The sequence below is a fragment of the Pelobates fuscus genome, chromosome 2 (genome assembly GCF_036172605.1).
Source record: "Pelobates fuscus isolate aPelFus1 chromosome 2, aPelFus1.pri, whole genome shotgun sequence".
In the NCBI taxonomy this organism is placed as follows: Eukaryota; Metazoa; Chordata; class Amphibia; order Anura; family Pelobatidae; genus Pelobates; species Pelobates fuscus.
The window spans coordinates 35,450,716-35,463,560 of record NC_086318.1 but is presented as its reverse complement, the minus strand read 5'-3'; the positions used below and the strand labels follow the sequence as shown (position 1 = coordinate 35,463,560).

The following is a 12,845-nucleotide window of genomic DNA, read 5'->3' as shown; positions in this document are numbered from 1 at the left end:
TTTGCTTTACTTGTTTATAACTGCATTCTTGCAGTAGGTTATATAAAAGTAATATTTGGGATAGAGACCAGACAGATTACAGTATTCTAATATCGTTTGTTTTTAAATATATATATATATATATATATATATATATATATATATATATATATATATATATATTTCGGCAAGTCCATCGTGCAAGCATTTGGTGACATTCAAACTTAGGTAAGGGTCCTATGATATTTTAAATTAAAGAGCTTGTAATAGCTATTAAATGTTATTGATCATGATACTCACCAGATAGACATGTGCTAGATATCACTTGACATACGCCTTTTCGGCATATGCCTTACATACCCAAAAACCCCAATGATACTCAGACACCTTATTTTGGAAAAATGATCACAGCTTTAATAATATAATAAAACGTATAAATGATTAAAAGGTCATTGTCAACATACTTAAACATTGCATATTAACCCCCAAATCCTTTAACAATTATACCCCCAGACAATTGTTTGTGTGTTACAATGTTTGTAACACACACAAACATGTTTTATATTATTCTTACAAACGTGGAATGCCTAATTTTAGAGCGCGAAAAGGAAATAGATAATGTATATGTTTCCCTTTTAACTGAAACATTTGTTTTCCCACCCAGATCTTCCTGCAGACATGTTTGATCTGGTATCCTTACTTCTATCAGTTGTTGTTATCTTATTTTTGATCAATGTTTTTTCCAATCGGAAAGGAAATCTTTACTATAATTTTCCACCTGGTCCAAAGCCTTTACCAATAATTGGAAACATCCATAATATGCTTATGAAGAAACAGAAGCCTCATAAAACTCTACAAGAGGTAATACTTCTGTCCATGAATCTTGAAATATTCTCATACTAGTTTAGGAGTAAGCTTGGTTTGAAATTTGGTGAAACATGGTTATTTCAACTTGAATCAAAGTCACAATTCTTTTTATCATTAACTATTACCAGAACTTTCTTTTCTAAAATAAAACGTTAAAAAGCTGATTCAATTGTGTGCTTACAATTAACAATATTTATTATTGACATTGAAACAGGATATCTGGTCAACTATTTAATATATAATATATATATTAAATAGTTGACCAGATATATATATAATAAAACTGCATTCCCTTGATTCTTGTATTCCCATCTTATTATTTTTTTTTTAGCTCTCTGAGAAGTATGGGCCAGTATTCAGCATGAAGACAGGATCTGAAAGGACAGTAATACTGTGTGGGTATGATGCTGTGAAAGATGCTCTCCTAAACCACGCAGATGATTTTTCTGAAAGGCCCATTATACCAATCATGGAAGAATTAACCAAAGGAAATGGTGAGTTAGTAAAAATCCATGTTCTATAACAATGAATATTCAGTGTATTTAAGTAGTGCTTGTATCAAGACTGCAAGATATAGAAAGCACAGAGAATTGAAAAACTATTATTATTTTTTTATACTGATGAAAATTCCTCTTTTTTACTATATTGTTGTTTAGGCAGAATGAAGGAGGAACAAACAAACAAGTAAAAGGCACAAATATTACATATCAATAAATAATGCATAGAGAGTTTTATACAATACAGATAATAGAAAATGAAGTCATATAATTACTGGACATACAAGCATTAAGCAAAGCAATCAAAATGTTTGTATAATTTTGAAAAATAATATAAAAAGCAACTAAAAAAAGCAAAAATAATACAGTAAAGGATATATACATCAGAGATAAAGTAGAGATACACAAACCATGTTATTATTGGTATTTATATAGCACCAACTAATTCTGCAGTGCTTACAATATTATGAAAGAGGGGACATTTTACAATAAATGCTCAAACAAGCTTACAGTCCAGAGGAAGTAAGGTACAAAAATACAATAGGACTGCGAGGGTGACAACCACCAAACAAGGTAGAAAAGTAGCAGAGAGACCAAGGAGAGACTTTAGGAGACCAAGAGACAGATATGACTAAGTATAGATAAGTTAATCTGGGTGTCCATAAGCATTTCTGAACAGATGTGTTTTGAGGAACTTCTTATACAATTGAAGACTAGGGGAGAGTCTGATGGGGGTAGGCAGGCTGTTCTAAAGGAAGGGAACCGCCCGCAAGAAGTCCTGCAAGCGCGAGTTAGCAGTAAAGGCGCGAGCAGGGGACAGGAGAAGGTCACTGGCAGAGCAGAGAGACAGAGAAGGAGCATATCTATAAATCAGTAAAGAAATGTAACAGAGGCTAGAGTTGTTATATCTCCATATCTCCAATGCACTTAGAAAAGATCACATGCTTTCAAGACATTGTTTTCACGATACTCCCAAACACATATTATATCACAACACGAAATCCTAGGAAATTGATTTGTTGAAGTTGTCTTAGTGTTCCACAAACACATAGGGATCATTGAAAAATAAAGAAATATGTACTTTTAGAATGTTCCATTACCTCTGCGGTGATGGCTCCTCTTGTATGAAATAAATATCAGGATGAAACTCACTAATCAGAGTTTACGGTTAGTAGTACTAGTAGAATAAGCTTTTGAATAAGCAATGGTTCCATTTACACAATAAAATATTTGTTTTTCCATGTCACAACCCATACCATTTTCAGCAATCAGATGACATCAACAATGGTGTAACCGGATAGCCTCCCTACATGCCCCTCCTTCCTGCCCACATGCAAAACATGCTCACCTCTGGGCACTGTGACAGTTTGCAATTAAATCATTTAGCATAGAGGTAGATATACAATCTCAAGCTATACTCACAAACCACAGAGCACCTTCTTCACTTTACACTAGACATAAGAACGTTAAGTAAAAGACAAGCACCCCTTCTCTCAAATTAATCAACACAGAAAAAATATCTGTATATAAAGAGAGAAGTAGTGTACCAAATGAGGGAAACTGCGATCAATAACAGATGTATAGATACAGGTAATTTATTCAGATAGAGAAGAATCTATAATCTGTAATAGAGGCAAAAAATAATGAAAAATAAAAAATCCTTTATTAATGTAAGAATATTAAAAATTGCCTACCGGCAAACACCCAATTGTACACAAACTAAATGGTGAACACTCCAATAGAAAAATCAAAAAGGAATACTACAATATATTGCTAAATAAAATCGATACCTGATAAGTCGATAAACTATGAAGGATAAAGTCTATAGCAAATCTGCTAAGTATATAGGGAAAGGGACATGTCTGTGCCAAGTATATCACAATATAAATAAATAACTGGGAATGGCACCTGCTGAATGGGGTAAATATATAGGTGCTAGGATAACAAATGTTGCAAACCACAGGCCCCACCTCCGAGAGTAAAATGAGGGTACTTGGGGGATTCAGTCACAACTGGAGCCTTATAAGGGTGTAAATACTTCAGCATATAGCGATGCTGGTCCAAGGATGATACCTTTATCATTGTATACGTATGAGTGCAACAGATACAGCCTGATCTCTACATGCAGACTGCACTAATGTATCGCAGATAATCGGATCGTGGCTGAACCGAGCACATGTATCGCGTGGGGATACTGAACTATGGACTATCACACCTATTGCTCTCAGGTAGGATGATATGTATGGCTGTGGATTTACACCTGTCTGGAAATGCTAAAGGTTTAGTAAGTGCCGGGAGTACAGGGAGGAAGATAACACTCAGACGAACAGATCAAAACGACAATCAAATGAACTGTTAGATAGCTTGCATTTGAGTATAGAGTCACAGATCTAGTAATTCAAAAGAATTCTGAGCGGCTAATCAGCGCTATTCCCTCTCATCTATTCAAGGCACTGCAGAACAGTTAGTAATTCATAGCTATAGTATTTGTATACTTGCAGTTTATTTCTATTATAACTTTCATTACCAAGGTCAACGTTTATACCGTTATCAAGGTAACAGATGTATGTGCAGTTGCAACCTTGGGGGAAAGTTAAGCATGATAAGGTGGTGATTATGCAGTAGCCGTTCAGAATTCTTTTGAATTACTAGATCTGTGACTCTATACTCATATGCAAGCTATCTAGCAGATCATTTGATTGTCGTTTTGATCTGTTCGTCTGAGTGTCATCTGAGTGTTCGTCTGTATACAATAATAAAGGTGTCAGCCTTGGACCAGCATCACTATATGCTACTTTACCGAGAAGATTAAACAGCTAAGGAAAGAATTCTACCCACCTTGCCGTTCTCTTTCTCATCCACACGTAGATCATGCCTTTCCTACCCTGCAGACTACTGAACAAGAGGTGGCTGTGCTTCTCCTTTCCTCTCGCCCCACCACTTGCCCTCTCAAACCTGTCCCATTTCACCTTATCAGATCTCTCTCCCTTTGTCTTGTGCCTTCCTTAACTCACATATTCAACTGATCTCTCTCTTCTGGTGTTGTCCCTGCTGACCTTAAACATGTCACATGACCTCTTTGCTGCCTTTGCCAACATTGATCATGCTCTCCTTCTTCAAACTCTTCAATCACTCGGTCTCTGTGACTCTATCCTCTCATGGTTTTCCTCTTATCTCTCCCAACGCTCATTCAGTGTCTCTTTCTGTAATGATACATCCTCCCCTCATCCTGTCTTGGTTGGAGAACCCCAAGGCTCTGTCCTTGGTTCCCTTCTATTTTCTCTTCATACTGCCTCTCTTGGCAAACTTATTGCCTTATTTGGATTCCACTACCACCTGTATGCTGACGACACCAAGGTATAGCTCTCCTTCCCGGACCTCTCTCCTGCTGTCCTGCAACGTGTCACTGCTTGCCTTTCTTCCATCTCTGACTGGATGTCCTCCCACTTTCTGAAACTCAATCACTCTAAAACTGAGCTTCCTTTCTTTTCTCCTCTTAATACTGATCCTCCTCTTTCGCTCTCCCTTCAAGTTAGTGGCATCCACATAAGTCCATCCATGCAAGAGCACTGTCTTGGCGTCATACTTTCTTCTGGCCTCTCATCCAGTATGTTGCCAAATCCTGTAGATTCCATCTTAAAAACATCCTCTTTCTTACACAAGATGCTACCAATGAGCTTATCCATGATCTAGTAATTTCCAGCATGAATTATTGTAACCCTCTCCTAATTGGTCTTCCTAAAAGCCATATTGCCCCACTACAGTATGCGATGAATGCTGCCACCAGACTCATTTTCCTCTCTAGTCGGTCCTTTCACACCACACCCCTCTGTCAGTCCTTACATTTGCTTCCTGTATCCTATAGGAGTCAATTCAAGGTACTAATTCACACCTATAAAGCACTGAACAATTCTAGCCCCTCATGTCTATTCACAGATCCATAGGTATACCCCTTCTCGATCTCTCCACTCTGCCCGTGACCTTCGCCTGTCTGCTGCTCGCACCCGTACGGCTAACTCATGCTTGCAGGACTTCTTGCGGGCGGCTTCCTTCTTATGGGATAGCTTGCCTACCGCCATCAGACTCTCCCCTAGTCTTCAATTTTAAGAAGTGCCTTAAAACCCATCTCTTTAGGAAAGCTTATGGCCTCCCAGAGTAACCTCTACCTAACATATCTGTCTTTCGATATTTCCTAATGGGCAGCTCTCTAATCTCTCCTCAAGCTCTGTTTTACTCCCACCTTATCTGATTGCTGTTTTCTGTCCTAATGTGCTTTATTCCCCACCTCCTGTAGACTGTAAGCTCGTTTGAGCAGGGTCTTTTTCAACCTATCGTGAATACCAAGCAGTAACACAGTTGATACACAGCCAGCGTCAGGAAATTACTTAAAATTATTAAGTCTTTTAGTCAGTTGCATTACATACGATATCTATAGAGAGAAAGTTATTTATCCCTGTGATACATATCGTGTTCTGTTACACTTATGGTGGTAATTTTTTCACTTTTTGGATTTTTCACAATTTGTTTTTAGATTGCTTTAGTTTCTGTGCATGTACGTTTTACGTGTGTAAAGAATAAAGGGATTCTTTAACTCTTCCTCCTCCCTTTTTTGTTATCTTCACAATTTTGAAGATGATCTGTTTTTATGAACAAGGTGAAAAAAAACGTGAAGAAGATTAAAACAAAGTTTAGCTTGTGGATGTCCCCTTTGTTACTATTTACTTTATGTGACTATTGATACACTGTATGTGTATGAAGTATGTCAAAGTACACATATCAGATAATGTTTATTACTTGATATGTTTCTGCCAACTGAAATGTGATATATATATATATAAACCAGGAATAAAATACAATAAAAAGGGAAAAATTGATACACAGTGCTCAAATCACCAAAATGTGAATCACTCCAATCACACTAAAAGTGTATAAAACAATATAAACAAGGTAGTATGGTGAGAGCAATAATTGCTCTCACCATACTACCTTGTTTATATTGTTTTATAAACCAGGAATAGGCAAATGCTATCTTTTAAACCTAACCCCAACCATACTTATCCACTAACTAAAATGTAAAAGATTGCACAATTTAAATAAATTAAACACACACAAAATAACAGGATGAAACTCACTGATCAGGATTTACAGTTAATAGTACTAGTAGAGTTACTTGAGATTGCAATGGCAATCTACAGTACCTTATTTATTCTATCTATTATTATTTTATTATTTATATATCGCCTACAAATTCCGTAGCGCTGTACAATGGGTGGACTAACAGACACATAATTGAGATCAGACCACTGGACGTACAGGAACAGAGGGGTTTGAGGGCCCTGCTCAATGAGCTTACATGCTAGAGGGAGTGGGGTATAGTGACACAAAGGGTTAAAGTAGGGGGATTAAATAGTTTGTTAGAGAAGGGTTTATTGAGTGCTTGCTATCTATCTATCATCAAGAGGCTGCACTCACCTGAACATGCATACATTATAGGATGCTGCTGGGGCCAATTTATACAACATACAAGATCCAGCACACTTATTCACTAAACAGCAATTTGAAGTTTTTCAAAATGTACTAGTTTTATTTAAAAGCATGTCACATCGAAAAAAAAATAATGGGTGTTTATACAGTATATGATCATACATTGCATAAGCCTGCCACAATTGCAATGTGCCCCATACTAGGCAGATCCTACTGTAGCAGCCTAATGCCTTCTCTGAATGTAGTGTGTGTCAGAGTCAGAGTCCTTTATAGAGAAACTTCGAATTGGTTCACTATAATATAATTATCTTTTTATATATGTAAATTGCATGCTGTGGTTTCATATTTTATCCACATAATATTTGCTGTGTGTATGTATATTGTGTATATATATATATATATATATATATATATATATATATAAATAATATTTTAACTATGTGACAAAACATATGCATTAATTTTTATTTTTTTTATTGGATAATTATGGTAATTAAAGGATTACATTTGTTGCAATGTCAATTTAAGCAGCTACACCATCAACATTAGTTGTGCACACCTTGAAAAAGGCAAGCCATGCCAATACTGCTCAATCTTAATATTCAAGAACCACATTTCACCAAACAAAACTTAAAGGGTATGCTTTAGATTCTACATTGCTGTATTTAATATATTTGGATAAGCTTTGCAAAATATTTGATATTTAAATATATATATATATATATATATATATATATATATATATATATATATATATAAATATCGAGAACTCCGCACTCAATGTACCGGTCTTGTGCTCGCCTCGGTGCTGCCTCAGCCGTCAGTATGTACAACGAAAAATGAGTGCACTCAAGAGGACTTAGTAGAAAATATTGTGTTTATTCACAAACGTGCCAGTGATAGGTGAACCTCTTGAGTCCTCTCAAGTCCTCTTGAGTGCACTCATTTTTCGTTGTATATATATATATATATATATATATAAAGAGTAATAAATGTAGGCTTGCACTCACGGTCTTGTAGGTGGATAAAATTTCCTGTTTATTTCAATTCGTTAAAACATGGTTGCTGCCATTATCGTCAACGTTTCAGCCACTCCTGTGGCTTTCATCAGGACCAATTCAGCATAAAAACATTTCATTTACAAGTTGCTTCTTATATACAGCTAACTAAACTTAAAAACAATGCTTACCACCTGTGTTCTCGAGTACCCGGCGTCTATCACGATCTTGTGCGCATGTGCGGGCACGTCAAACCGGAAATGACGCGCCCGCATCATCAATTCGCTGCCATGGTAACCCGAAACATAAACGGGCACCACGGCAACGGTATACTGCAGCACAGAGCCAGGGTATGCACAGAGTGGGGAAATTAACAACATAAAATCACACAATCAATACATATTTTATCTCTACCTGGTGCAACATACTTTTACTTAACACAATTATTCCCAAACATTATAAATCATATAGTCTAATGGGATGGGCTTGTCAAACATGATGATCTACTGTTTTAAAGTATCATCATGGTACTCACTATTCATATGAATATTTATTATGCGCTCTATTTTACTTATTTACGCATATTTTAACATTTAAATCCATAAAGCAATAACTTCATTATACTAAACAAGTGTTGCCTAGATATAGCTAGGTGAAGTACACTGTACTAAAAATTCCATATAGTGTGAAAAGAGCTCACATCTTCTCCCAACTAAATGCCTACCACTACTCCTCCATAGTATTTAAAGTGATACTCATGCATTTATATATACATTAAAGTGAAACAAATTGCATTTATATACATTAAAGTGATACTGATTGCATTTGTGTACATAAAAGTGCTCGCCGTATTTAATAAAGTGAAACTCTGTGCTGTTAAAGGCAGACCTGTGTAATCTGTCGATCTTATTTAAAGTGATACTTGTTGCAATTATGTACATGAAAGTGTTACTTATTGCGTCTATATACATTAAAGTGCTCTTTATACTTAATGAAGTGAAACCTCACTCCCACCATGTCGTGGATCTTATTTAAAGTGGTACTTAATGCATTTATGTACATGAAAGTGTTACTTATTGCGTTTATATACATTAAAGTGCTCTCTCTACTTAATAAAGTGAAACCACACTACCACCATATCATGGTGGCCACCAATATCTACCAATCCGCATCTTATATTAAAGTGATACTAATTGCTTTTATGTATATTAAAGTGATGTGCATTGCAGTCATATACACCAACATGTTCTCTATAGTAAAGTGAGACTACGTGTTTGTATGTGCCCAACCATGTGCCTGTATTCTATTGCCCTCAGAGAAAAAACATATATAAATTAAAACATCGCTATACTCAAGAAGATATTAAGCTTCTACAGCCTTAATTCAAATAAATGGGGCATACGATAACTGCTCGTTTAAGCCCCTTGGTGCAACTGTGTCCAGTTCATGAATCCAGAAGGCTTCCTTGCGTATCAGCATATTACCCCTGTTGCCACCTCTTGTTGGTATAGGGACGTGGTCGATTGCCACGAATTTTAAGGTAATTAGGGCGTGTCCATTGTCCAAAAAATGCTTGGCCACCGGCTTGTCTGAACTTCCATCCCTATATGCCGTTCTGATATTGGACCTATGCCCCCTGATCCGCTCACAGAGTTGGGTTTCCGTCTTCCCAATATAGCACAGTCCACAGGGACATGATAGTTTATATATAATAAACGTAGACCTACAGGTAATAGTATATCTGATCTTGTATGTCTTAGTACTGTGAGGATGCGTGAATGTGCGTGCCGGTGCCATGTGGCCACATGTCACGCATCCCAAACAGCGCACACTTCCCCGTATCTGCACCTTCTGGGGTGTCATATAACTTTGTACCGGGTCTGTACGTATCAGAATGTCTTTCAGATTCCTATTCCTACGAAAACAAATTCTTGGCGGTTGTCTAAATTCCCTGGGTAAGGATTCCTCAAGTGCCAGCATGTTCCAATTCCTTTTAACGATATTGGATAATTTCTGCGCCTTATTGTGGAATGTGATGGGGAAGACCAGTCTCGGTTCTTCTATGGGGTCCTGTGGCTTGGTCGCTCTCTCTTGTGCTTTTTCCAATGCCCAATCTAGGACTCTCCCATCATATCCACGTTCCAAGAATTTACCTCTCATTTGTACCAGTTGTTTTTGTCTGGCTTCGTCTGTCGAATTATTCCTTATAACCCTAAGAAATTGTGCTTGCGGAATGGAATTTTTCAAGTTTCTGGGGTGTGCGCTGGTGTAATGTAGGATTGTATTACGATCCGTAGGTTTAGAATATAAACTAAATTCGACTTGTTGATTTACTATAGAGAGTTCTACGTCTAAAAAATGGACTTTCTCCTTGCTAATGTCCGCCGTCATCCTAACAGGTGTGGGTAGCGTGTTGATTGATTCCACCATCTGTTGAGCTTGCTGGACTGTCCCCCTCCACAGGATCAGCACATCATCGATAAAACGGAAATATTTGATGATATAGTGTTGATATGGTTTCAATATATGTTCCTCTTCAAATTTATACATGTATGTATTAGCATACATGGGCGCCATAGGCGCGCCCATCGAGGTTCCCGAGACTTGCATAAACCACTGTTGCTCAAATCTGAAGTAGTTATTCTTCAGTACCATTTCCAGTATCCCTAATGTGTACTCAACTGGTGGACCTTTGTAAAGTGATGAAGTGCTTAGGACCTGTCTCATAGCCTCTATACCATCATCATGAGGGATGATGGTATAGAGGCTACTCACATCCATAGTGATTAGAACCGGATCAAGTGTATCGATCTGCAGATGTCGCAGAGATTCCAAAAGTGACGGGGTATCCTTCACACACGTGTGTAGATTCACTACTGTCTCCTTGAATTGTGCATCCAGCCACTTGCCTAGAGGTTCAAGCACTCCCCCAACTGCCGATACTATCGGTCTTCCCGGTGGTGCGGTTAGATCCTTATGAATTTTGGGTATCGTATACATGACTGGAGTCCTTGGTGATTTTTGTATGAGATAGGCATACAGCCTTAAGTCTATATAATTAGCTCTTAATCCCATATCCAATATCTCTTCTATTTTGACTTGTATCCTAGTGGTGGGATCCCCCTCCAGTTCTTTATATGTATTTCTGTCTCTCAGTTGTTTTTTAATTTCATTGGCATATTTGTCATAGTCCATTACGACTATACCGCCGCCTTTGTCGGCTGGACGTATAACTATGGATGCGTCCCGTGCAAGATTTCTTGTGAGTGTGTGTTGCTTTTTGCTGAAATTACTATATGGCAGTTGAGGTTGTTGTAGGAGCTTCGCAGATTCCGCCTGTACTGTTGATAGAAAAGTTTTAATGTTAGCTTGATGGCACTGTGGATCAAAATTAGATTTTGGTCTAAATTTCATTGTCACATCTTCTGGGTTGGATTGTTGTAGACATAAATTGTTAAAGTGGTTTTTTAGCCGCATCGTTCTTCCAAACTTAAAAAGCTCCACATTCCAGGAAAACAGATTAGGAGTTGTCCCAGGAACAAAGGTTAAACCTAATTGGAGGATTTCAATTTCTTCCTTCACAAGTGTTCTCTGGGATAAATTGAATACCGGTACTATCGTCTCAGTGGAGGTCTTCCACGGACAATGAATTTTCCCCTTGTTGCCTCTCCTTGTTCTGCGCCGTTTGCGCCTCTGCCCCTGCTTCTCGTTGTTGTTCCTGATGGTGTGGTCTCTAAAAAATTCCCACTTTCAACGTGTGTCTCTGTGTCTGAAGCAGACTCTCCAGAGGTGACATCCATGGTGTATACTTTTGGTCGTACAATTTTCTTACGGAATCTCCTCGGTTTCTGTTGGTTCGATCCACTTAGCCATTTGTAAACCCGATGCTCCGTATAATCTTGTTGTACATAATCAAACTTTTGTCTCTTGAATCTGATCAGGTCATTTTTGTACTTGAGCATTTCCTCCCTTAGTTTGTCCAACATTTTAATACCATCTGGGGTGGCTAGTAGGATCGCATGTTCAGTCTCAATCTCCACAATTTTTCATGAAACTATTTCCATTTCTGCCCTCACATCTTGAATTATAATTAGCATCAGGTCTAATGACGCTTTATTGAGCACACCAATCCAGTCTCGACAAACCTTTGCCTTTAATCTCCCTATAGTAGGTACATTCATAATACGGAAGCCCCTAGGGATTCTTTTTACTTTATAATAGTCAGACAGAAATAGTCCATGCAAGTCCAAATCAATACGTTTACGTTGCAATCTCAACAGTTGAAAGTATACATCTTTAGTTGTTATATTGCAAGGAAATTCATTACTGGATTGCACCCAAAGTATGGCCTCAGCTTCTTCTTGGGTAAAATGCAGGGTTTCTGCTGTCTCAGCATAACCCCCTGCTTGTAGCATAAAATCATCTGTATGATCCATGTTGAACAAAAGAGTTCCTTATTGGTTTTAAATCAACCTGTTAGCTCTGCTCCAAATTTAGCAGTTTAGGTGATATATCATTAGTTGGTGCTTGGGTTTAGGAATTGGCTATTAATAGACTTCCTTGGTATATTATATGCAGTATTTCCCAGCACACACACTCAACGTTTTATAAAGTGCCGGGTGCTCACAAAGCCATAGCCAAAAAATATAAAAAGTAATAAATGTAGGCTTGCACTCACGGTCTTGTAGGTGGATAAAATTTCCTGTTTATTTCAATTCGTTAAAACATGGTTGCTGCCATTATCGTCAACGTTTCAGCCACTCCTGTGGCTTTCATCAGGACCAATTCAGCATAAAAACATTTCATTTACAAGTTGCTTCTTATATACAGCTAACTAAACTTAAAAACAATGCTTACCACCTGTGTTCTCGAGTACCCGGCGTCTATCACGATCTTGTGCGCATGTGCGAGCACGTCAAACCGGAAATGACGCGCCCGCATCATCAATTCGCTGCCATGGTAACCCGAAACATAAACGGGCACCACGGCAACGGTATACTGCAGCACAGAGCCAGGGTAT

The 12,845-nt window shown here is 37.8% G+C and overlaps 1 protein-coding gene across 1 annotated transcript in view; it reads left to right on the top strand.

Moving 5' to 3' along the window:
• Positions 1-12,845, top strand: part of LOC134586517 (cytochrome P450 2K1-like) — a 69,418-nt gene that overhangs the window by 17,085 nt on the left and 39,488 nt on the right. The window contains exons 2-3 of the mRNA XM_063442076.1: positions 644-840; positions 1,178-1,340. Coding sequence (XP_063298146.1) covers positions 658-840; positions 1,178-1,340 — 346 coding nt within the window. The 5' untranslated portion in view covers positions 644-657. The remainder of the gene's footprint in view (positions 1-643; positions 841-1,177; positions 1,341-12,845) is intronic.